We start from the raw sequence: 22308 nt of genomic DNA, 5'->3' as shown, positions 1-22308 counted from the left end.
AATCTGTAGGTGAGTCTCTAGATGGCAACGGGCATACATCTACTGATGCTCTCACATGCGGGGGACCACACCGTGGTGTCTAAACTAGAGTGCAGTGAGAACTGCCAATGGTGCGCGGCCTGCGGTCAGAGATACGTCAGGCCGCGATTCCCGCAGATCGGAATTTGGCGTCGACAGCATTGGTGAGAATATTGGTGCGAGTTGCCAATCGCTGTGTTCGTCGCTGCAACGTGCTCACGAAGTAGGGGCCTAACGCACGTATATCGAAGCTTTGTCTCCTGTTGCGCTTTCCTTTAGCCTACATTAACAAGGTCATCAATAACACCCATCAGCTACAGCAATTTACTTGACGTACGAGCGCCCCGCCATAGGCCTTGGGCGAACTGAGCGCACTGTTGGTATCTTGAGCGCATCGCTCGTAGAGTTTGTGGCCCTGGGGAAAGGCGATATCAGCGGAAACGCGTGCAAACTGCCGCCTAGTGTGGCATGTACGTGTTCACGCTTTAGATTTCAAACTTCAAGACCAGACGCCCGTTTATCTGTAACTCAGCGAAACTCGCCCAAGGAATGCTAATGAGAGGAAGCGGGATGCAGACAGAAACGTCGAACACCACATGCTAGCTTGTAACGGCGGTCATGGTTATCGACGAACTTCGCAGGTATGACGAGCCGGCGCATGCCCATGACACGGCGGAAGTGATGGAGAAGGATGGTCAGCTGTATCTAACTCATAGCCTTGGCTAATCTTAATCAGGACTGAGACCTGTGTGCGGGGCACGCACAATGCTGTTGCATATTTGATTTCGCCGTGCTGGAGACTTGCGCCGGTACGCCCAGTAGCCGCCAGAATCGATGAGCTCAGCGGCATATTATTCTGTGCTACGCACTCACAACTGAGCTCTTAATTCGAGAGCTCTGCCTGTTCAGCCTTCTTGACTATTGTCTGTATGCGGAGAGAAACCGCTTCGGCATCGATGACGCCGTTGATGGCGATGCTGTAGCTGGAACATAGAGAGCTGATGCAAGTGGCCCTCGCAACATTGGTCAACAACGGCAAGTAGACAATGATCAATGAGGAGCAGGGCCCATATAGCTGTTGCGCGGGGATGCATCTTGATGTCGCATCTGCTCCGGAAAGCAGGTCTTCAGCGGACAGAACGTAAAGTTACACTCAGTTAACAGACGACTTACCAGTAACACAATAGTGAACATCGTATTAGAATGTGCTGCAGTCGTGAGGACGCAGCTGAATGTACTCCGTTCCTGATTTGTTGCCATGATTCATGACGGGATGAGTAGTTGAGAATTTAGGGATGAGACCAGTGGGAAGGGTCAATTACCGTGATCGAGCGCGTATGCTTACCATCTGAGCGCGTCTTCGCGGGCAATGACAATCCAGCATATCACCGTCCCTGCCGTTCGTTCATGACTGCGCATCCTATGCCATGTATTGGCCTTGACATCCGGAGTCGCCTTGCGCCCATCATGACAGTTGGCCGATGGCTCCCCAGATAGCAGCATCCCGTGCATACTTGCCCGTGCCGCCATGCGCTTTGATGCACCAGGCAGTGCACCAGATCCCATGGCTGCGAACGGGATCGGTCGCCGGTCTGTTGCCAGTCACAAGGTGACGGCGACTCGGATATGTCGGTCGTAGTTGCTCGTTGATGACTGCAGCACTGTTCAGACAACTCTGCTTGACAGCAATAACACGGGCTCGGCGAGAACTATGACGACAACTCTCCGGGTTCTCCGGTGACATTGACATGACGGGGTGGTTGTTGGGGAGCCTGCGGTTGCATAGTCTTAATGTGCTCAGACAAAATAACCGCGGGGTGCTTTGGCGATATGAGCACATCTTGCACCTGAGCTTCATAGAACAAATCTTGATGCTGCTACGAGCAGCAAACCGATCGCGCCGCGACGGCTCCGCGACTTTGAACATCCAACAGAGAGCACCTAAATAAACAAAATATAGGCTTGACGACATCTACTCATTCGTGCGATGTGCCAGGACATCTTCGCATGCCGTCTAGATAGGAAGGCGTACCAGGAACCACTTGGATCTCTGATCACTGAGCAGACAGCACTGTAACAGTCGTTGACAGATCTCTGGGCATTCGATTAGGAGGAAACACGATGGAGGCGAGAGACATTAGCTTACCGGCAATTTCTGAGACAATAAATTTGTGCGGGAGAGATAAGTCCATGTTTGGAACATAGAATGATAGAATTATGCAAGGGGAGGATGACGTCGAGCAGGTGATGACGTGAGGAGGAGCAGTGGACCTGACAAGGTAAATAAAAATCTGGCTTACCTCGCCTCTTCCGCCGAGATAACCACCTATCCTCATCCCCAACATCATGCCCACCACAGGCGGCGTCGTCGACGCCTTCAAGAGTGAGCGCGGCGTGCACAACACGCCGATAACTCTCTCTCATGCCCTCCTTTTCAGATCTCATCCGCCATGGCAAGAACCACACTGCCAGGCAGCACAATGACGCCGGCCAGTCCGAGTATGCTATGCCACAGCAGCAGCAACAGTACCAAGCCCCTCAACACCACCAACAACCTCAACGACAGGCGCGGGAACAGCCACGCGAAGGACAGCAACAACAGCAAACACAGAAGGCTGCCTCGCCCAGGTACAAGGAGGAACTTGAGAAGCTCGTCCAAGAGGAACGGGAGGCCAAGTCCAAGATGCCAATTTATAAGGGGCTGGAGAACTACAAGCTCTTGGACAAGATGGGAGAGTGCGTTGCCAATGCTTAATCGCGCACTCGGAAGTCAATGGCGCTAACAATCTGCATCGTTCCTAGCGGCGCTTTTTCGAACGTGTACAAGGCAATCGACCTTCGTACGGGTCAGAGAGTTGCAGGTGCGCGAATTGACTGCTCATTCCGACGAAGACGTTACTTACCTGCCTTAACAGTCAAGGTTGTCCGCAAATACGAACTTAGCGCGTCACAAGTCAGTATTCAGCAGCTTACTCTTCTTCCTTCGTATTCATTTTCTCTTCGTCTTCACGCGCGGCAGGAGGGGGAAAAGCATTTGAATAAAGAGTTCAAAAAGAAGCCGCGCGTGACAGAGGTGCCATTTGCTCGTCCATCCATCAATTGTGTAGCTGATATAGTATACTGCATGTTGTGTAGCGCTCGAACATTCTCAAGGGTGCGTACGATAGCTCATCGGACTCTAAAGTAATTACTCATTTGCTGCGATATAGAGGTGCAAATTATGCGTGGCATCAACCACCCGTCGATAGTCAAACTCTCGTCGTTCTTCGAGTCCGCAGAGCACTACTTTTTGGTTCTAGAACGTAGGCGCTAGCCCCACACCCATATCAGCTCCATGCTGACTCACTCGCTCCACCAGTGATGGAGGGAGGCGAGCTCTTCCACCAGATCGTCAAGCTTACCTATTTCAGCGAGAATTTGGCACGGCACGTCATCCTCCAGGTTGCGCAGGGAATCCGATACCTGCATGAGGAACGTGGTGTCGTACACCGTGACATCAAGCCCGAGAACCTTCTTTTTGAACCGGTACCCATCGTACCCTCTAAGAACCCGCTACAGAAGCAATTCGATGAGGATAAGGAGGACGAAGGCGAATTCATTGTCGGCATTGGTGGTGGTGGCATTGGTAAAGTGAAGATCGCCGACTTCGGCCTCAGTAAGGTCGTCTGGGATGAACAAACGATGACGCCATGCGGAACTGTCGGTTATACAGCACCCGAGATCGTCAAGGACGAACGATACAGCAAGAGCGTTGATATGTGGGCCCTCGGCTGCGTCCTCTATACCTTGCTCTGTGGATTCCCACCATTCTACGACGAAAGCATCAACGTCCTGACAGAGAAGGTTGCGAGAGGCCACTACACTTTCCTGAGCCCTTGGTGGGATCCGATAAGCGCAACAGGTGAGTCCTACGACTAGTAGTCAAGGCAGATAGCACTAATTTCGAAATCACAGTGAAGGACCTGATTACCCACCTGCTCTGCGTTGATCCTGCTCAGCGATATACCATCGACGAGTTTCTCAACCACCCATGGTGTAAAGCTGCGCCTGGGCCGCCGCCGCCGCCTACGCCTGGGCCAGACCTCCAGAACATGCCCCTTGATTCACCACTTCTCGCAGCAGTCCGCGGTGGAGGGCGAGAGGCGCGATCACCAGGTATCGCAACGCTCAAAGAGGCGTTCGATATCACTTACGCAGTGCACCGTATGGGAGAAGAGGGTGCTCGGAAACGCGCTGCCAAGGGGGGCGCGAATCGCGGTTTCCTTGGCGGACTCAACGAGGAGGACGAAGATGCTTCCATGGAGGAGGACGAACATATTGTGGCTGAGGCGCGACAACGGCATGGCGAGGAAACCGACGATCGTCGAGCGCAAGTGGTCGCACCGCAGCAGCCGCCGCAAGGTGCAGGTGCGAAGGTCGCCGCGAAGCGGGCACTACAAGGTGGAACGGCGCACGTCAAGGCTAACTCGCCTATTTACGACGGTCGTGCGGGTCAGAGAGACAGGGGCAGGAAGACGGGGGCGGGGGCAGTGTCGTTCGAGCTCGATCTGCAGGGCGCGACGCTGCTTGGCCGGCGACACAAGCGAGGTGGTGAGGGCGCGTCTGCGATGAGCAGTGGTAGCAGTCCGTTGGCTCAAGGCGGGTATGGACAGCAACTGCCAGATAATCCCGGGAGCCCGATGAGGATTGACTGATTTTTTTGTTTGCTTCGCGACATGGACTGCACGCACGCGCTTGCGCCTGGTTACTTGTACTCCTGCCGCTTTACTACACGTCTCAGGTTCTCTATCGCTCCTTGTCATATTATGTCTCGTGGTTACTCGCCAGTGTCTGTATTTGTATTTTCGTCTCACTCCTGCCTCTTTATACATTCGGACCTTGATAAACACACGATGGGCTGTGCTGTCTCGTAGGACTGTTTCTGCAGCAAGTTGCCAGTTGGCCACCAAGCTGACACAAACAGAGTACGCGGCGCCACGAAGGACGCTCCGCACACGCGGCAAAGAAGCGCCGGTAGCCTGAAGTTCGGCTCTGCGAAGCGGTCAGGCCAGGACACCCTCGTCATGCCTTCAGATGTCCAATCCCCACCACAAGAGACAGCGGATACAAGTTCGAGCTTCGTCTCACAGATCCTTACCCCGGGGTCCTCGCTACATCCTACTTTCCTGCTCGTACTCGACGGCGCCTTCGCCGTGCTGCTCTGCGTCTTCCTCGCACTGCTATTCTTGACCGGGGGCAGCATCCACATCTTAGTGCTAATCGGAATCCAAGGGTGTCTATGGGCAAGCATAAAATGGTGCGCAGTCTGTCACGGCGACGGTGCTCTGATACTGAGTGTGTCAAGGTTCGTCACCGAGCTCCAGAAGGCTGTTCCTCCCGCTGCAGAGCAGAAGACGGAACGGAAGGAGAAGAATGAATGAATGAACCCGTATTACAATACAAACGCCATACGACATAATCTACAATACAGCATACCCCTTTGGCCCACATGATATTCATCGCCGCCCGCGTTCAGTCATTTCGTACCACCTCTTCGTTTTCCGCGCACTGTCTTGTGCCGACGCGAACACTGCTCTCAAGTAAGCACAATCACGTCCAAAAGGTAAAGACAAACACGTACGCTCGCGTTCCGTGCCATCCAGTCCTTCGCGAAACGCCAGAGTGCCGTCGCTGGCACCCGCACCACCCCCCGACACATTTATCGAAGCGAAGTGTTGGGCTTGATCAATGACTTCTGGGAGCCGGGCACGAAATGTCTGGGATGAGGAGAGACATGGAGTCAGGAGGGGATATCACACAATGGAGAGGAAGGCGGACCTTGACGAGGATGTTCGAGATTTCGTTGGCGGGGACATCATCAAGCCTGTTGCATGAATGGAGACAGATGAGAAGTTATCTAGGGGTAGTACGCACAGTTTCATGATCATGCGGCCGAAGCCATACCACAGGCCCCCTTGGCCCACCAGATTGGACAATTTCACACTTCGTGCCTCCGCGTTCAGTGCGTTCCGCACTCGTGCTTGGAAGGGTGGCGGTATATTGAAGTCTGCGTAATCGCTACGAAACAAAGTCGGTAGCCACAGACGAGCGCAGACGTCTGAAACGCACGAATATATGAGGATGTAGGCCATCCACATAGGTATCTGAATCTTGCTGAGAGCCTTGATGTCGCGTTCGGTGCCTCCGTCCAGATGACCCATGTCTGGGATGTCAACCTTGAATGTGCATTGTATCTTCTGGTTTTCTGCGAGGATGGAGTCTATGGAGTAGTAATCGTCGTCCATGCTGGGTCAGGTGCGAAGTCACTGGTTAAGTCGTGTCCTGCACGCGACGCGAGAGCCCCGCGCTTCCCACGGCCCTTGGTCCGGTCTACGACGTCCTTAGCAGAGGTACCTCCTAAACTAGCGACAGCTCGTACATAATACTCCAAATCTCTACCTTGAGTTAAGAAGAGAAGTATCATCGGTCTTGCTGAGAGAGCCCACTCGTTTGAAATATCTGCGTGCGGTGTATGCGAATTCATCCTACAGCTCAGGCTTCAGGCTCAATTTCACGCGAACTTGTTGAATTCCGCGTGTTATCTACGTGTTATGATGTCTATCTAGGTCATCTATGGTACGGACGCCGTGTTCCGCCAACCGGTGTTCGTTCATGACTTTAAGCTACCATGGCCTCCGCGCTAGCTTTCACACGCTCCTCTCTGTCCATGACGATGTCCTCCCTCCGCGTAGTCTCAATAGGACGACTGTTCACTGCCCGCCCCTTGTTGGCCAACCGCCATATAACACTGCCGTCAAGACTGCACATGTACATTAGGCAATTTTCTATCTCGCCTGTCCGCACGACGGAAATCCCGAACAAGTCCCAGGTTGACACGATAATGAAGGCCTTGCAAGGCTCGAAAGCGTGGAGCAAGGTCTCGGACAATCAGAAGATCCAACAAATGTACGCAGAAACTGTGCAGGTCATGATAGAAGAAGGTGCGGATGACCTGCGTGTTTGCAATGTGCCTCCGACTCAGTGAACTTTTTAGGCATGGGCGCGAAGCCTTCCCCGTTCATGCTGCTAACAAACTCGAGGGTCAGGGAGCAAATAAAGAAGATAGCACAGGCACTCCAAGCAGCGGGGCTCGACGCGGAAAGCATGAAGGTGTGTGAGAGCCTTCGCGTACTACACACGCACGCAGCTAGATGTCACCGCCCTGCAGGAGCTCGCCGAGATTGCTCAAAACGCCCTCAAAGAGGAAGAGAACAAGAGATAAGACTGCGCTTAGATAGTCCCTTTCCCCTCTCATACCGTCTCGGCTTGTATATATGGTCGAGTATGCTATTTCGAAGACCTGCCGTTTAGAGGGCGTGTTTACTTCAGCGCGCCTCTTTCTCCGACGCGTCCTCTCGCGAACCACTCCCACCAGGTCATGCAGAACGCTGAAGCAGGACCTTCCACAGCCATCGACCCCGTCCTACGGCCAGGATCTGATGACTCTGAGGCAGACGCGGATATAGATGCAGATGCAGCATCTCTTCGTCCCCTACTCAACACGCTCTTTTACTCCGTCGAGTACCCGGGATATGTGAAGCCGACCTCGGTCCCTTTGGCAGTGGAACGCCTTGGGGGGCAAGCAAACCTGGAGGCTGCGTTCAAGCGTACAGGAAATAAAAGTGGGTCTATCCTGGAGCTGAACTTGCGCCCTGGCAATCACTTTGCGCATCCTATTCCTGGGGATGTCGTTCCGACCAATAACATCCTCCTAAAGGTTGTCAAGCGGAGACGGAAACAGAAGAACGCTGCCGTAGGAGATGTTACTGGAGACTACACTGTACAAGCTGCGGGTGTCATCCCGAAGACAGCGCGGTTCCGAAGTGAGTATGTTCATATGAAATGCTGCCCCTCTGACCCGTCATGCCTTTGTAGGTATGGCAGATTACCAGTACCAACCTGATACGAATGAGCCCGTGACGCAGCTACGCGATGCAATGGGTCGCATGGACGGTATGTATGATGGCACTATATCTCATGTTCTGTGCCGTTGAAGTTCTTTAGTTGATAGTATCCTTGCATACCGTATACCGGAGGAGAAAGAGGACTACACTATGGTTGAAGAGACGACGCCTATGGAAGCGGATATGGATCCACACATAGATCCCCAGCTTGTCGGCTCTTCACCGAAGGCGACAGGTTCAGGAGTGAAGAGTAACCTGAGACTGCCGCCTCCACCGCTCTTCAGCAGGCAGGCAGTCCCACACCTCTACAAGTTGAGTCATTATGGCATGTATGCGCCACTTTCATCTGCTAATGGTCATAATAGCTACAAGGCAAACCCAGCCTCAATCGAGGTCAGTGTGGTTGACGAAGCGACGGGAGAAGTGAAGCAGAGGCTTCTCAACCGTATGCGTTGGAAGGGCATAGGGTCAACCGCCATCGACTTTTCGGATAAGAATGTAGGACATCCCTCTCCAGGCATGGCGCAACGCTGACATGCTACCGCAGGTTCCAGAGAGAGCGTCTGATGTTGTCGAGCAGCACCGTTCGCAAGCTGACCTTAAGCTACTCGAACGTCTTGAGAAGGTCACCCGCACTTCCAGGCCCTTGCGCAACCGTATTGACAAAGGTGCACCGTTCTTCAGTTCTTCAAGGAGCGCCCCATTTGGTCGCGTGCTGCTCTGTTCAATCAACTAGAACCACACGAAGTCCGTGAGATCATCAAGTAAGACTTACTTGCCGTCCCTTTATGCATTATTGATCTATCCTAGTTCGAAGTTCCTCCTTCCCTTGGTCAGCTACGTGTTCAACGACGGTCCCTGGCGCGATACACAAATTCGACTCAAGTACGACCCCCGAACAGACCCAGAAGCCCGCTTGTAAGTCCAAGCTGTCAGACATCTCGTCCTGTAACTAATAGCCTGCCGATCAATTAGCTACCAAAGGGTATATTTCCGGAACACGAGCCACCAGATGCAACGTCCTTCTGTCACCGCTCGTCGACAGGAAGGACGAGGTGACGGAATACGTACCCGTGAGGGTGACGACAATAAGAGGTACGCTAGTCTTGTCTGAACATCACCACTGTACGCCTGACGCGGAGTGCAGGTCCCACATTTTCGACGGCAAGACCTCACATGGTGAGACGGCGGCGTTTCAGCTATGTGATCTGCAAGACGAACTCCTGAAGGAGATGGTCGAGAACGAGGGCGACCTGCGGGAGATCTGCGACGTAAGTCAGGACCAATATAATTCAAATGTCAGCGGTATAACCATGGCTTCGGCTTCACAGGAGCGCACTGGTTGGTTCTCAACGCAGGCATTCGAAAAGATTAAGACTGTCCTGAGGTACAAATGGAATTCGCTGCAGATGGGGTACGTACCTACTCGTGAAGAATGCGAGAGGCAACTGGCCGCACCGGAGCACAAGCCGTTCTACGGGTCGAGACCTACAAAGCACAACATGGCGAAGGGTGCACAGAGGCCGGAGGACGAGATGGTGAGTGGCGCGCAGCTCTTTCGAAACAATGGCATTCACATATTGCATTGTCTAGGCGAGAAGATTGCGAGCGCGGGCGAAAGAGCATGCAAAGGGTGGCTCCGCAGGGTCGTAGCACACGTCCGTAGCACTGCCCATTGTACTATCCGCAATATAGAGTATTTTGCACGTATTTTTGGCATTTTATACGCATTGATCGTAGGCGTCAGATGGAGCGCATAGTGATACATATATAGCGCGAGTATGTATCGCGTCGCGGCGAGCTATCTTTTCGTACGATCGCTAGCTCCCTCTCGACTACGCGTCCCATACACTGCTCGGAGCAGGGAGGAAAGGCGGGTGATTGGATGGGCGAGGGAAATTATTCCTTCTGCTCCAGGCGAGCCTTGCGCTGTGATACGCATCATTTATAAGTTTCGAGGTATTCCTGAAAAGGCCACTGCGACGCACCGAACCAGCAAGAGCGTACCGCTGGTTGCGACGGAACTGTCCCAGTAGTTAAGTCCTCCGTTCTTACTTCCTTCTGATAACTAAGCTAGCGTACCTTGGGATCAACCTACACGGATCGCATTTTCAGTATTCACGACACTATGAACAGTATATTTCAGTAGATTAAACGTACACCCTTCAGAGACAAGGTCCTGTGGCTCTTTGGCGTCTTGATACCATTGCGGTGAGCCTTCTTGTTTTGGTTGTGGTTGGTGTGGCTGCCGGATGCGAACGCAGGAAAAGGTCAAACTTTCAGCATTTTATCCTTCAGCCAGCATTCGGGCATGGTCACGCACTTCTTGGACTTGGCCATGGCGACGTCGAGGGGGGTCTTGAGGGCGTGGGCTCGCTACTTGCCGAGCTGTACCGTGACGGCTCTACCGCGCATCGGCGCTTAGTGAGCGATTGGTGGCTGAGAAACTACACAGTCACTTCTTCGGAACTCCCCGAGAGCGTCTGTGCCACATCGCTTACGGCGTACCGCCGAGTCATCTAAGTAGGCCTGCTTCATATATAGTCTCGGGATGCACAACTGACTATTCACAACTTCAGGAGTAAGGAACGTCACAAGCGGTTGCCGGGAGACACTTGAGCAGAGGCAGCCAAGCATCACGCGTCAGTATCTGACGTTTTCTTGTAAGAGGAACGTATGGCTGGAGTCTAGAACGGCAAGTGCTATTGTAATACGCGATCTACAAGTACAGAGACATAAGCTGCTACTTGACAGCGTGGGGCGATATTATATCAATGGTCCAAACGAGCCCTTGTGATCGAGTATGACATATCATCGGTCTCGTTATGCTACATTCACGCCAATTTCTCCCCAATGATATCTTGTGCAAGTTGCGAGCAAAGGTTCCAGAAATTATTGCCAAGCTCGAAACTCTTCGCCTGATCTGTCTCAGTATGCGGTTTACCATACGGCTCGGAGTAGTAATTTCCCTAGTGCAGGACGTGAGCAAGAGGACAGGGTCTACCTATGGCCCACTCACCTGATAGTCTTTCCAGTTGCCTTCGTAGATGTCCGTGCTGGTTGCAGCCCACAGGCCCGCCTCGGCACCCTCTGGCGCAGTCTTTCCAACGAGCTGGCTGCCTTTCTCTAAAATCTTTCCGAAGATAGTGCCGTAGCTCTCTACCCAGGCCCTCTGCGCCTCTGTGTCTACAGTACCAGGATGGACAGACATAGCCAGAATCGGCCGCTCGGTGTCTATAAGATGGCGCTTGGCGATCTCACGCGCGAAGAGAATGTTGCCAAGCTTGGTGCGTCCATACCTACCAAACGCTTTGAGTTTGCATCCCCGGGGACAGAGAGTTTACAATACGCACAGTTGCGAGCCATCGCCCTCCTTGTTAATTTCATCTTTAGATTCGAACTTTGTGCCACCAGGGGCGACACGGTGCATCTCGGAGGACTGCATGACGATACGCACAGTAGTGGGCGGGGCGATCTGCGCCGTCTTCTTCATGATAGGCAGCAAACGGAGGATAAGAACAAAGTGACTCAGGTTGTTGACCTGTTATGCAGGTCAACGCCAAAATAGATCTGTCCATAGCACTTGAGAGCGTACCTCGAGGTGCCGCTCCAGACCATCGGCAGTCAAGCCATATGGAGCCTGACCAATCCCGGCGTTCGCGATGAAGATATCAAGGCGCTCGAGCTCTCCAGCCAACTGCTTTGCCAAGGCATCGACTTCTTTCAGGTTGTCGAGGTTGACGCCGCGCCATGTCACCGATCCATATGAACTGAGCCCTTTCAGTTCCTGGTTAATCTCCGCTTCCGTCTGATGCCCCTTCTCTTCGTTCGCTGAAAGAATCACGACGGTAGCCCCCGCACGCGCCAGAGGGAGAGCCGTGTAGTACCCAATGCCGGCGGAACCACCGGTCACGATAGCTACGCGTCCGGTGAGGTCAGGGATTTGGTCGAACCGGAAGCGGCCGCTCAAGAGCGTCGCGGGCTTGACAGTGTCGGGAAGAACGTTGCTGAGGGCGGACATTGTGTTTTCGGTCTCTACGTGAGCGGGTGTTGCCAAGGTGGCGTGGTTGCGTGGGCTAGAGTTTGGGGGGAAACGACCATGACGGTACCGAGGTTATATACTATCCAATCGCCGTGATGGTGCACCAACGCGACGAATGACGTTGTATGTCCATTGTGGCGCAGTGGGCGCTAACCGAGTACTCCCTGATGGGAAGCTCCGGTCTCTAAGAAAAACATAGCTACAGTGCGGTAGACCATATCTATAGAACAAGTGAACTGTTGCGCTTGAATTAACGAAACCCTCTATCCCACTAGGATCATACGATAAGACGGTATTGTTTACGTTCCTCAACCGAAAGAGTGGCGAGGTGACGGAGCCGCAGGCGCTGTCTATAACGAGTGTTTGTGCAGCATTGGCGCACACCTGGCAGAACATTCAGGAAGTTAACGCTTGGAGGACAGCTCAGTACAAAACTGACTGCTTACGGCAATAATCGTCTTCGCGCATAGACAGACGAACTGTAGTCATCCGCGCAAGCTGGAGTACGTCTCGCTCCAAGACGAAGCAGCAGTTCAGTATCCCTATTTCTGCTATGGGCTCTACTCCGATCGCCGAATAGCCGTCCATTCCAGAGTCACCGTCGTCTTCAAGGGAAGAAGGTCGCCGTCCCCGTACCAAATCGACGAGCGCATTCCCCGCAAGATGGCTGCACCAGCGGAGATCCAGGTGGGTGAGCTTGGGGCACATCGCATTACGACCAGAGAGCAGTCTGATGGTGTTTTCAGAGATGGAACTCTCGTGCAGACGCAGCACACGCAGATCTGGCGAGGCCCAGAAACAAGCCTGGAACGTATCCGGGGACAAATCGATGTCGTGCAGCTCGAGCAGCTCTAATGGTGGTTGACTTCTATGGAGGAACTGTAGCAGCGTCGGTCCAATCGATTCCTGGCGGTACCCTTTATCCTCCAGCGACCGGAGGTAGAGCCCCTTTAAGCTCGGGGCTAGCAGGTGAGCGAGCAGACCGTTTAGATCTGTCGGACCGTAGAGTGTAAGTGAGGAAAGCCGCATGAGATCCACGATACGCTCTGGGTCTTCGTCGAGCATTTGAGCCTCGTATACGAGCGGTAACTGAACTGTAAGGCGTCCGAGTTGTGGAAGCCCTTCGAGTAGGTCGACCAGTGCCAAATTAGAGAGTGGGTGTGACACAGGGCTATCAGTTATGTCGATAGTGAGAGAGCTGACCTGTGCTGGTATCTTCAGGCGAGCGGGTAGGATGTTGCAGTTGAAGCGAACCTCCGACAGTGCCGGAGCAACTTCCATATTGAAGGCATCGGCAAGGGTGAATTGGTCGTCAATATCACCGCCTTCGTGTAATTGCACCTGGATGTCAACCTCGCGTAAGTTGGGCATCGGTTGTGTGAAGTTCGAAAGAGCGAAAAGGGTGATAGCTAGGCTGTCGATGGAGAGCTTGAGCGACACCCATTGCGATGCGTGACGGCTGAGAATGCTGACGGCATCAACCAATTGTGTGTGCGGGGTATGCCAGGAGGCAAGAATAGTGATGTGCAAGGGCATGTTGCCAGCCCGCTGCAACCAGAAGCGTGTGCGTCCCAAGGCATCAACACTGTCAGCGTCCAGATAGATGTGTGACCACACGCGAAGAGCCGTGGCCGCCCTACGCCAAGCAGAGCAAACGTGTGAGACCACAATGGGAGCACGAGTCCATCCATCTGCGACGCAAAGCTCGAATATTTTCACGAGAAGTTCCTCGGGAATGCGTCGCGCTAGGGTGATAACGCCCTTGCAGCGGTGAATGGCGTCCTTGTGCGTACGTTGCTGCGTTCTGAGCTTCGCTATTTCAGAGATGAGCTTCTGTATCTGAAGCTCTATGGCAGCCACAGCCTGCTCTTGCCGTGCGATCTCCGCGTTCGCAGCTTCCACCTCGTCCGCTGAGGGGTCGCGTCGGTACACAGTCGACTGGCCTGTAGACATCCTAAAATACAATCGATAGGTGAGTGAGTAGGTAGATAAAACCGTTTGGCTTTAACAGGCTCGCTTACCTGTCTCTGATTGGGGAAAGGGTATATATGCGCGCTTTGAAGAAAGGCGTGTTCGCAAGCTTGGGGGCGGCTGTTTGCGGCTATTTAGTCGTATCTTCCAGATATGGAATCTCGGATCAGTTGATCTCAACACGAGTCCCGATACACCGACGCTCAGACCTGACCTCCACCACTTTGCATTCCAGTGAGTACATACTTTGTCTACGTGTCTATCTTGTTATGATGATTCAGAGTGGAAACTTATGCGACCTCCGGGGCAGTCTACCGTGTTGGGTCGATGTGGGGACTAATGTTCTGGATACTGCTGATTCCATTCGGCGAGTTGTGCGTGAACGTTGTGCTTATTGTCATAACGTCGTAGGACATCGGGACTGTGTCATGGACCCGAGAAGAGCCCGCGACCCTCGCTTTGCCAGGTCAGACCCACGTCTGCAGCGAACTCAAGCGCAGCCAAGTCCAAGTCCCGCCTACCATACGCCGCCACCTCAGCAGCAGGGCTATCCACTCGCTGATGGTGGTCCCTCCTACGTCCAGCCGCCATCGATGCCACAGGCATCCCAGATCCCGCACCAGTATTCCTCCAGTTCCATCTCAAATGTGCAACTTCAGCAGGAAGCGGAGGACGCGGGTTCGATACAGCCCTCCATCCCCAGCACCCAAGCACCGTTGCAGTCACCATCCGATTCAATGGGAAAACAAATATACAAACCTAAGCCGTTGTTCTGTGTAGTATGTGCCAGTAATCAGGTTTGTGCCAGCACACTCATCTAGCTCGTGTCTAGCTTGACGGCGACTTTTGATAGAACCGATCTATGGAGGGACACTACGTGCTGTCGTGCGTAAGGCGTTCATCTTCCTTCATCCCATCTGAAACGTCGACTGCAGCAAAGCTGGCCATCGCGTCATTTCTTATGGCACGGGCTCTGCTGTCCGGCTGCCGGGGCCAGCAATAGACAAGCCCAATATTTATCCCTTCGGAACGCCATACAATCAAATTTATGAAGAACTCCAGGAACAAGACCCTCGTTTGTGCGTTTTCACAACTACCTCTTAACTGTGCCTGGGAACCGACAAATCTGCGTCAGGTACACCGCGAACGGATTGTTACAGATGCTCGACCGAAATCGGCGTCTCAAACTCGCGCCCGAACGGTGGCAGGAAAGCAAGGCCGTGGCGGATATTGTCATTACCTGTGAGGAGCGTTGCTTCGACGCTGTTTGCGACGGTATGTCTTGCTTCTGGGCTGACATGTCACTCACTGATAGCCATGGCGTTACAGATTTACTGGCGCGCGGCGGAGACTTCAACAAACCTGTGCATATCGTCAACATTGAGATCAAGGACAACCACGAAGAGGCGCATTTTGCTGGGAAGGCAATAGTTGACCTTGCTGCGGCGGTGAGAGACTTCGATAAAACTTTGAGTGGCAGATATTGATACAGTCCCCTTTTGTCCTAGATTGAGGCGGCCAACGATATCGACGAGGAGATCGATGCGATACTACAGGCTCACCAAGAGAAACACCCTCACAGTCTGTTACATGCCGTCGCATACTATTGATTGATAAGGCCTCTACTGTACCTCACACCCACAGTATGTATCATAGTTGTCTGATTTGATGGGCCTTCTTAGCAGGTTTTTACGAATTGCGTGCTTCCTTGAGATTCTGGAGTACATCTTGCACCACTTCCGGGTCAGTGATACGCGGATACTATGCCCAGTAGCGACGCCTCTCCAGTAAGCTTTCGCTCAAAAGAGAGACCCAGCCTGCGCTGCACGTGCAAGCTTATAGAGTATATAAGACATCTGTCAGAGGTTTGAATATTCGTGGGAAATGAAGACGCGATGATCACGATCGAAACAGACATGGCTCGCAGGCTTGTCTGGAGACGTCCGAGCTTCTCCCTATAAAGCGGGGCCGAAGATTCCTCTTGCACACCACTTCGCCAGTCTCAACGAACCCACCTCGTAACAATGCCTTCTCTCCGTCTTGGAAACACAGCCCCCGACTTTGAAGCCGAGACGACCCAGGGACCCATCAAGTTCCATAACTGGATCGGCAACCATTGGGTACGCAGTGTGCCGTGCATTTTCGCGTGTTATCGTTGAACGCGGGGTATTCGCAGGCCATCCTGTTCTCCCATCCCGGCGACTTCACGCCTGTCTGCACGACTGAGCTTGCCGAGGTGGCGCGCCTGTATGTTCACGTTAGACATGCTTGCAGCTCGAGATGTTAATGAATGATGTAGCAAACCTGACTTTGAGAAGCGAGGTGTGAAGCTGATCGGGATCTCCGCTAACGGACTCGAGGACCACTACAAGTGGGCGAAGGACATTGAAGAGTGGGGTGCGCAATTTGGGCCAACGACTGTTGATTTCCCTATCGTACGTCCATACTCAGGGCTATCAACTAATTGTGTGCTGAAGAGCCGGCCAGATTGCGGATGCGGATCGCAAGATTGCCACGCTTTACGACATGCTTGACGAGCAGGATCCGACCAATGTTGATGCAAAGGGGCTTCCCTTCACCGTATGTTTACTTCGCATGGTGTCCAGGTCTGACTATAGACAATAACGATCCCATCAGATCCGCACTGTCTTCATCATCGACCCCAAGAAGACCATCCGTCTGATGCTTGCCTACCCTGCATCGACTGGACGCAACTTCGACGAGATCATTCGTGTTACTGACTGTGCGTACATTGCAAGGCAGCCCTACCAGAATTTCACACGTACTAACAATCGCTGCAGCTCTCCAGATTGGCGACAAGCACCGTGTTACAACGCCCGCCAACTGGAAGAAGGGCGACGACGTTATCGTCCATCCGTCTGTTAGCACCGAGGAGGCGAAGACTCTGTTCCCCGAGCACACCGTTCACAAGGCATGTGTTCGCTGTCGGCCTTGCGTACGGTCGGGTACTGACATCCAACACTCTTTGCAGCCTTACCTCAGGACCACCCCGCTCAAGGTTGATTGAGATGTGGCTGCAACTGAACTTGAAAGTATGTAATACAAGGGGTCGACTTGAAAGTAAATAACGCTTCGGATGTATATTGTCTGCTTGTAAATTGAACCGTGCCTTGGCCGTTGAACGCGCTTTGAGCTTCTAGAAGGATATGTGTAAAATTGGGAGCACGTGATTTTCACGTGCCCCCAATTAAGCGCCAAAGAGAGCGACGCGCGTTTCGCAAGGGGCAAGCTTGCAGTGAACGCGTCACTCCCTCCGTCCCAGTTATTCCATTGTCGCATACCCCACTACATAATCACCATGGCAAGCATTGGCGGCGGTGGAGCATACAGGTCAGCTTGTAGTCAAGATCCTGTGCAAGTGTCGCTGAACTTGGTACAGTTACTCGCTTACGGTCTTCTCACCGAGCGGAAAGCTTGTGCAGATTGAGCATGCCCTGGCTGCTGTATCGTCAGGAACGACGAGTCTTGGTATCAAAGGTGCGTATCAAGTGTGCTGCCCTATCTTCCGTTACCCACGCCGTCCATCACAGCTTCAAACGGGATCGTTATCGCCACAGAGCGCAAGTCCTCTTCAATCCTCATTGACGACTCAGTGGTCGAGAAGGTCGCTGTCATCTGTCCCAACATCGGCATTGTCTACTCTGGTATGGGTCCCGACTTCCGAGTACTCGTCACGCGGGCGCGGAAGAGTGCGCAAGCTTACTGGAAGATCCACGGCGACTACCCGCCAACCAAGATTCTCACACAGGAGATTGCGAACATCATGCAACAGGCGACACACTCAGGGTACGCTGTGTGATTGTCGTGACTCAGCTGAACTCAAGCTATTTAGAGGTGTGAGGCCATATGGCGTCTCACTGCTCGTGGCAGGCTGGGACTTCAACCGAGGACCCACGTTGTATCAGGTTGACCCATCGGGATCCTTCTGGGCGTGGAAAGCGAGTGCGATTGGCAAGAACATGGTCAATGCAAAGACGTTCCTGGAGAAGCGGTACGATTCACCTTTTACGTGGCATGGTCCGACCGTCGCTGACAATCGCCTTCCTCTTACGCAACTTGTGACGCACGCACTCGTTCTTCTGTTCGAATCTGTCGCTGCAGATACAACGACGATATAAGTCTGGAAGATGCCATTCACACGGCGCTGCTGACGCTCAAGGAAGGCTTTGAAGGCCAGATGACGGAGAAGACGATAGAGATCGGTGTCATCACAGTCCCCACCCAAGAAGAGCTCGAAGCAGGCAAGATCGAAGGCACAGGTCGCTTCAAGCCGACGTTCCGGAAGCTAACTGAGGAGGAGATTCGAGACTATCTGGCTCTGTAGACATGGACTTTTGCCTCGATCATAGCGGTGTTGTACGTCTAAAGGATTCATGTGTACCTTATGGCCGCGGTAGCGTCTCACTTTCGAAACCAGTCCGAAGGTTACGACAGCGAGTGGACACCGTGTGGGGAAACATCTCGTCAGTGTTCAGCACCCGGTGCCGCGGCGAGCACCCCACGGCAAATTATCAGTGCTTGTTTCAAGGATGCTGGCGTGTGCGAGTTGAGCGGCGCCAGCTGATGCTTTGGCATGGCGACCATGCCAATCTTGAGACGCGCTGCGCTTTTGCCATTTAGTTGGCGTGCGCGTTTGGTGATTCTGGCGTTCCCATCGTCTGCTGCAGTGCCGGCACACATCAGAGGTCGATGGGCGGGAGATACGAGGGGAGGCGCGGTCGTGGAAAGATTTGCGATGCTTTGTCGGTCCAGCTTCAGGCTCCGCTCGTCTGCTGGCTGTCTTGTCCGCGGAGGACGCCCTACCTGTGGGCTGCGGTGGTAGATCAGGCAGCAGCACGGCGTCGGGCACTGCCAAATCCAGGTCGCATCTGCGAGGTATGCCTGCCGCGGCCACGGCCACGGCAGTGGCCGTGCTATAACCTCGATCATCCAGACAGTAGCTAGTGCATGAGGTGATCGCATGCATGGGTCCCACCGTCCCCTGGCGATGGACCTGTGTGTCCGCTCGACACAGCAGCGCGCGCGCCGATCCAGCCCTCCGGGGGCAGGCAATGTGCGAGCGGACGTTGGAAACGTCCACGGACTGGGCCCTGCGGAGGATCCGTCGCGGATGACGATCTGAGGGCCAAGGAGCAATGCCCTCCCACATTGATCATCAGGAAAGAGTGTTTCATTGTCTGCCATCAAACGTATCTAGAGTTTTCGAGCGTACCGTCTGACTTCCCTCACCTTATTCTTTGCTTAGCGACACACTGAACAGATTTCCCCAGGTACACGTCCCAATCTTGGCCCAGGCAAGTCCGTCCCAGGCTGTCCCAGGCGCTTTGTCCCGAGTCACCGCATCGCCCCCGATGGGTCGTCTACTCAGGCGTCATCAAAACAACTGGTTTTGATTTTCACCTAGCCCCAAGAATGCATTCCAGTTACGCGGGACTACTTGAGAGATTCGCACGCGCTCCCTTCCTAGGACTCCCTGCCTGAGTTAGACGCCCTGCAATCGGTGTTCAAAGTAGGTTTCCTAGGACTATAAATGCCCCCCGCTCCGACGGCCCTCCTGCTCCCTCATTTTCCTCATCATTTACCTCTGCCCTCGCCCCCGCCTTTCCGATGAGTCCTTCGCGCCGCAGCGACCCCGTGCGCGCCACGCCCAGCCCGCCAGGGTCGGGCTCCGCTAGCGCAGCCTCAAGCGCCTGTAAGTGCCTGTATGTGGACCCTTAGCGTCCACTGACTGGGACTTCTCTAGCACCCAAACCCTCTCCCGTCGACGGCCAAAATCTGCTTGCTCCCGTGGTGCGGAGCAAAAGGACTCCCATTGCGTGCACCGAATGTCGGAGACGACAAGTCAAGGTGAGGCACTGGTTTCCACACACCGTCTTCTGAGACGTGGAACCGGCAGCACGCTTACTCATCACTCGCGTCCACGACCGCAGTGCTCAGGAGACTCGCCGCGCTGCGAACGTTGCGAGAAGCGGGGGCACAAGTGCGAATATATCCCATGCAGCCAGCAAAAGGCGTCTTCGTCCAGCAACCCCTCCACTCCCAGCGCCCCCGAGGCACATTTCATGCCCCAGCCAGTGTCTCCGTACTTTTCCGCCCAGTCGTCGCCGGGGTCCTCGACGTCCTGGCAGCACGCCAACGGTGCTTACCAAGAGTACTTTCCGGATACACCGGCTGCGTACCAGCAGGGCGACCACCATTGGCAGAACCAAGCCTACCCGAACCTATCCCCATCGAACACGCAGGTTCCACAGCAGCAGTTTTACGGCGGAGCTCCGGCCCATTCGAGAGCCGCACGACCGGCGTACAGTGGGGAAGACTTCAATCAGCCGACCTACAGCTACCAGACATATGGCCAGGGTACTTCGGTGCAGCCGACGATCCCTTCGCACCCAGGGTACTCGGTCGGCTCAGTTCCCAATGGCTATGGTGCGCCGGATGCGCACACGGGGCCAGCTGACCCTTCGCTATCATACGGCTATGGCGGCCATGGGCGAGCAGCCTTTCAGGCGCATTTGCCTTCCCAGAGAGCGTGAGTACACGCCTCTCGGCTGTGGAGGGTGATTGCTTATGTTCCCTCGGCGCAGAACATACTCTGGGCAGTATCACCATGGTGGGAACCGAGGCTATCCCACTTCCGGGGGACCCTCTGCTTCGGACTTTACTAATCAGGCATGGACGTCTGTAAGTTCCACTTTCGACTCATTGTGGACCGCACTGACGCCTTACAGGACGCTACATTCATGCATGGCGCTCCGTACTCCTAGGACAATTTCCTTTCGTGTTTTATGCTCGTCATGACCATTCTCAACGCGTGTATCATAGATATTTATGTCTGCGCCTCTCCCCTCCGTGGCTCGCCGCTCTCTCCACTGGTTCTAGATCTGGATTGCACGCTTTACTCCCCCCTACTGTATTGTATACTGCTGGTTATATATGTCGTTCTCCACATCGTACGTTGCACAAATAATTACTGCATTACACTTCTTCTCTCACGGTAAAAGGCACAGGTTGGATGAGCTTCTTGCACTGGAGGTCGAACCTAGTCTGAAGCGGTCCGTGCAGGAGCCTCACCCGGTCTCGCCGTTAGCCTGCCCCAAGGAAGGCCAGCTCTCGACCGTGACCCATGACATGTGAAGAGATCGGCTGCTGTACATTAGAGCGGCGCGATGCCTTGCTCGTCGCAGCTGCTCTGTGGTGCCCAAGCGCAGTGGCTGACATGTTCACATCCGGATGTTCTTTCCCTGCGACACGCCCTGCCTGGCGAGAAGCGAGGACTCGTGGTATGCCTGGCTGTCGAGTACTGGTTCCGCGCCAAGGCGACGGCGCCACTGGGATCGTTTGAGCGGTACAGGCATCCCCTTCGAGCGGATTCACGACGGTTGAGGCTTCCGCCGTCCTCGACGTCCTGCCCTCGGACCCTGTTGGAGCGTGAGTGCCAACAGTGGTTGCCTATTCGGGACGGGGGTGTGGCGGTGAATTATCGGAGTTCTCGAAGCCTTGTTAGACTCTGCGCCTTTCAAGTTGGCAGCCGCATGTCTCGTCGGTCGAAGGCTGCATCAGAAGGACAATAAGAAAATACCGATAAATTGTAGGTCACAATCTTGCCCCTCAATCTCGCCGCGCGCTCACCAATAAGCCTGTAGGAGCCCGGTGGGAATCCCTGGGGCCTGCGAAATCCCCGTTCGCACGCCCGAGCACCGTATATTCCTCTGGGCCGTCTCGTTCGTTCACAGCTCTCAGGTCCTCCGCATGGGCTCTCGAATTGAATTTTCCGAATCTTCTGGACGGCACAGGAAGACCGGCGTTGGCCCCAGCATTCATCTCCTCGGACAACGTCCGCGGCACGTATAGAGGCCCTCGCAGTGTCCACCCCCCGAGGCTGAAGCGTGGTCTCGACTGGCAATGGCTACTCGCGCCGCCCTCGAGTCTTGGGGCTCTGGCCTTCTATAGACAAATCCGAAGACTCATGATGCGGACCCTTTACGTACGTGTTTGACTTCCTGTCAGGTCCCAGACATGCTCAGATACATGTGTATGAGCTTGTCGCCGCGTTGCCTGCATGCGCCCCTCCACAATCTGTAGCAGGTCCCTCATGGTCAAGGTTCTCCCTGGCCAGGTGCGAGCGTCGCAAAGCAAAGTCCGAGGACCTCCACCGAGACATTGATTTGCTGTTACCAGCCGACGACACAAATCGCTTGCGGTCTGATACCCACCCAGGGCCGTCGCCATCGCCACCCCAAACGCACAACAATGCGGCCGCGGCCGACGATTCCGAGCCACTCAATGGTATCCCGCACTCGCCGGACGCCTTCT

General features: G+C 54.1%; 10 protein-coding genes across 10 annotated transcripts; 7 read left to right on the top strand and 3 right to left on the bottom strand.

Moving 5' to 3' along the window:
* Positions 1-2254: 2254 nt before the first annotated feature.
* On the top strand, positions 2255-6364 carry PHACADRAFT_181609 (uncharacterized protein). Its single transcript, XM_007392113.1, has 10 exons — positions 2255-2401; positions 2457-2754; positions 2821-2879; positions 2934-2971; positions 3038-3172; positions 3228-3320; positions 3377-3919; positions 3973-4660; positions 4799-4846; positions 4946-6364. Exons 6-10 carry the CDS (start codon positions 3239-3241, stop codon positions 5436-5438), a joined length of 1854 nt encoding a protein of 617 aa, XP_007392175.1. The 5' UTR covers positions 2255-2401; positions 2457-2754; positions 2821-2879; positions 2934-2971; positions 3038-3172; positions 3228-3238; the 3' UTR covers positions 5439-6364.
* On the bottom strand, positions 5364-6263 carry PHACADRAFT_250229 (uncharacterized protein). Its single transcript, XM_007392114.1, has 5 exons — positions 6127-6263; positions 5932-6075; positions 5836-5881; positions 5639-5774; positions 5364-5587 (listed from the first exon to the last, which is right to left on the bottom strand). The coding sequence occupies exons 1-5, from the start codon at positions 6216-6218 to the stop codon at positions 5514-5516; spliced, it is 492 nt and encodes a 163-aa protein (XP_007392176.1). The 5' UTR covers positions 6219-6263; the 3' UTR covers positions 5364-5513.
* Positions 6365-6669: 305 nt separating the features above from the next.
* Positions 6670-7279, top strand: PHACADRAFT_205840 (uncharacterized protein; the record flags this gene model as incomplete). The annotated part of the gene is made up of 3 exons (XM_007392112.1): positions 6670-6998; positions 7052-7167; positions 7226-7279. The coding sequence occupies exons 1-3, from the start codon at positions 6686-6688 to the stop codon at positions 7277-7279; spliced, it is 483 nt and encodes a 160-aa protein (XP_007392174.1). The 5' UTR covers positions 6670-6685.
* A 140-nt stretch (positions 7280-7419) lies between these two features.
* On the top strand, positions 7420-10400 carry PHACADRAFT_205839 (uncharacterized protein). The gene is made up of 11 exons (XM_007392111.1): positions 7420-7880; positions 7933-8010; positions 8062-8290; positions 8327-8459; positions 8509-8586; positions 8646-8725; positions 8772-8879; positions 8937-9056; positions 9109-9232; positions 9293-9499; positions 9555-10400. The coding sequence occupies exons 1-11, from the start codon at positions 7436-7438 to the stop codon at positions 9612-9614; spliced, it is 1662 nt and encodes a 553-aa protein (XP_007392173.1). The 5' UTR covers positions 7420-7435; the 3' UTR covers positions 9615-10400.
* Positions 10401-10508: 108 nt separating this feature from the next.
* On the bottom strand, positions 10509-12401 carry PHACADRAFT_170203 (uncharacterized protein). Its single transcript, XM_007392110.1, has 4 exons — positions 11557-12401; positions 11315-11502; positions 10981-11260; positions 10509-10930 (listed from the first exon to the last, which is right to left on the bottom strand). Exons 1-4 carry the CDS (start codon positions 11980-11982, stop codon positions 10796-10798), a joined length of 1029 nt encoding a protein of 342 aa, XP_007392172.1. The 5' UTR covers positions 11983-12401; the 3' UTR covers positions 10509-10795.
* Positions 12402-12426: 25 nt separating this feature from the next.
* PHACADRAFT_181604 (uncharacterized protein) lies at positions 12427-13968 on the bottom strand (the record flags this gene model as incomplete). The annotated part of the gene is made up of 1 exon (XM_007392109.1): positions 12427-13968. Exon 1 carries the CDS (start codon positions 13954-13956, stop codon positions 12427-12429), a length of 1530 nt encoding a protein of 509 aa, XP_007392171.1. The 5' UTR covers positions 13957-13968.
* A 514-nt stretch (positions 13969-14482) lies between these two features.
* On the top strand, positions 14483-15595 carry PHACADRAFT_250223 (uncharacterized protein). The gene is made up of 6 exons (XM_007392108.1): positions 14483-14771; positions 14828-14859; positions 14910-15053; positions 15110-15249; positions 15304-15422; positions 15483-15595. Exons 1-6 carry the CDS (start codon positions 14568-14570, stop codon positions 15582-15584), a joined length of 741 nt encoding a protein of 246 aa, XP_007392170.1. The 5' UTR covers positions 14483-14567; the 3' UTR covers positions 15585-15595.
* Positions 15596-15917: 322 nt separating this feature from the next.
* PHACADRAFT_170200 (uncharacterized protein) lies at positions 15918-17122 on the top strand. The gene is made up of 7 exons (XM_007392107.1): positions 15918-16094; positions 16151-16221; positions 16274-16409; positions 16462-16554; positions 16612-16717; positions 16776-16906; positions 16967-17122. Exons 1-7 carry the CDS (start codon positions 15999-16001, stop codon positions 17000-17002), a joined length of 669 nt encoding a protein of 222 aa, XP_007392169.1. The 5' UTR covers positions 15918-15998; the 3' UTR covers positions 17003-17122.
* A 111-nt stretch (positions 17123-17233) lies between these two features.
* On the top strand, positions 17234-18520 carry PHACADRAFT_137606 (uncharacterized protein). The gene is made up of 5 exons (XM_007392106.1): positions 17234-17325; positions 17375-17472; positions 17526-17781; positions 17828-17986; positions 18097-18520. The coding sequence occupies exons 1-5, from the start codon at positions 17294-17296 to the stop codon at positions 18317-18319; spliced, it is 768 nt and encodes a 255-aa protein (XP_007392168.1). The 5' UTR covers positions 17234-17293; the 3' UTR covers positions 18320-18520.
* Positions 18521-18748: 228 nt separating this feature from the next.
* Positions 18749-21591, top strand: PHACADRAFT_250218 (uncharacterized protein). Its single transcript, XM_007392105.1, has one exon. The coding sequence runs from the start codon at positions 19821-19823 to the stop codon at positions 20526-20528; it is 708 nt and encodes a 235-aa protein (XP_007392167.1). The 5' UTR covers positions 18749-19820; the 3' UTR covers positions 20529-21591.
* The last annotated feature ends 717 nt before the right edge of the window (positions 21592-22308 follow it).

This window comes from Phanerochaete carnosa (assembly GCF_000300595.1).
Source record: "Phanerochaete carnosa HHB-10118-sp unplaced genomic scaffold PHACAscaffold_2, whole genome shotgun sequence".
Taxonomy (NCBI): domain Eukaryota; kingdom Fungi; phylum Basidiomycota; class Agaricomycetes; order Polyporales; family Phanerochaetaceae; genus Phanerochaete; species Phanerochaete carnosa.
The sequence above is the reverse complement of the archived record's forward strand: the minus strand, read 5'-3'. Positions and strand labels throughout refer to the sequence as shown.

Bases quoted from the DNA above. Each gene is read 5' to 3' on its own strand.
- PHACADRAFT_181609 (XM_007392113.1), top strand. From the start codon at position 3,239: ATGCGTGGCATCAACCACCCGTCGATAGTCAAACTCTCGTCGTTCTTC. The intron at 3,920-3,972 runs GTGAGTCCTACG...TCGAAATCACAG, and splicing joins GGATCCGATAAGCGCAACAG to TGAAGGACCTGATTACCCAC. The intron at 4,847-4,945 runs GTCTGTATTTGT...CTGTTTCTGCAG, and splicing joins TCTCGTGGTTACTCGCCAGT to CAAGTTGCCAGTTGGCCACC.
- PHACADRAFT_250229 (XM_007392114.1), bottom strand. From the start codon at position 6,218: ATGGGTCATCTGGACGGAGGCACCGAACGCGACATCAAGGCTCTCAGC. The intron at 5,882-5,931 runs GTGCGTACTACC...TTCATGCAACAG, and splicing joins GGCCGCATGATCATGAAACT to GCTTGATGATGTCCCCGCCA. The intron at 5,588-5,638 runs GTACGTGTTTGT...ACTTGAGAGCAG, and splicing joins GGATGGCACGGAACGCGAGC to TGTTCGCGTCGGCACAAGAC.
- PHACADRAFT_205839 (XM_007392111.1), top strand. From the start codon at position 7,436: ATGCAGAACGCTGAAGCAGGACCTTCCACAGCCATCGACCCCGTCCTA. The intron at 8,460-8,508 runs GTAGGACATCCC...ATGCTACCGCAG, and splicing joins TCGACTTTTCGGATAAGAAT to GTTCCAGAGAGAGCGTCTGA. The intron at 8,880-8,936 runs GTAAGTCCAAGC...CCGATCAATTAG, and splicing joins ACAGACCCAGAAGCCCGCTT to CTACCAAAGGGTATATTTCC.
- PHACADRAFT_170203 (XM_007392110.1), bottom strand. From the start codon at position 11,982: ATGTCCGCCCTCAGCAACGTTCTTCCCGACACTGTCAAGCCCGCGACG. The intron at 11,503-11,556 runs GTACGCTCTCAA...CCTGCATAACAG, and splicing joins GTCTGGAGCGGCACCTCGAG to GTCAACAACCTGAGTCACTT. The intron at 11,261-11,314 runs GTGCGTATTGTA...AGCGTTTGGTAG, and splicing joins GAGGGCGATGGCTCGCAACT to GTATGGACGCACCAAGCTTG.
- PHACADRAFT_250223 (XM_007392108.1), top strand. From the start codon at position 14,568: ATGCCACAGGCATCCCAGATCCCGCACCAGTATTCCTCCAGTTCCATC. The intron at 14,860-14,909 runs GTGCGTAAGGCG...CGTCGACTGCAG, and splicing joins GAGGGACACTACGTGCTGTC to CAAAGCTGGCCATCGCGTCA. The intron at 15,423-15,482 runs GTGAGAGACTTC...CTTTTGTCCTAG, and splicing joins TAGTTGACCTTGCTGCGGCG to ATTGAGGCGGCCAACGATAT.
- PHACADRAFT_170200 (XM_007392107.1), top strand. From the start codon at position 15,999: ATGCCTTCTCTCCGTCTTGGAAACACAGCCCCCGACTTTGAAGCCGAG. The intron at 16,410-16,461 runs GTACGTCCATAC...AGAGCCGGCCAG, and splicing joins CGACTGTTGATTTCCCTATC to ATTGCGGATGCGGATCGCAA. The intron at 16,718-16,775 runs GTGCGTACATTG...CAATCGCTGCAG, and splicing joins GATCATTCGTGTTACTGACT to CTCTCCAGATTGGCGACAAG.
- PHACADRAFT_137606 (XM_007392106.1), top strand. From the start codon at position 17,294: ATGGCAAGCATTGGCGGCGGTGGAGCATACAG. The intron at 17,326-17,374 runs GTCAGCTTGTAG...AACTTGGTACAG, and splicing joins GGCGGCGGTGGAGCATACAG to TTACTCGCTTACGGTCTTCT. The intron at 17,782-17,827 runs GTACGCTGTGTG...CAAGCTATTTAG, and splicing joins CAACAGGCGACACACTCAGG to AGGTGTGAGGCCATATGGCG.
- PHACADRAFT_250218 (XM_007392105.1), top strand. From the start codon at position 19,821: ATGTCGGAGACGACAAGTCAAGGTGAGGCACTGGTTTCCACACACCGT.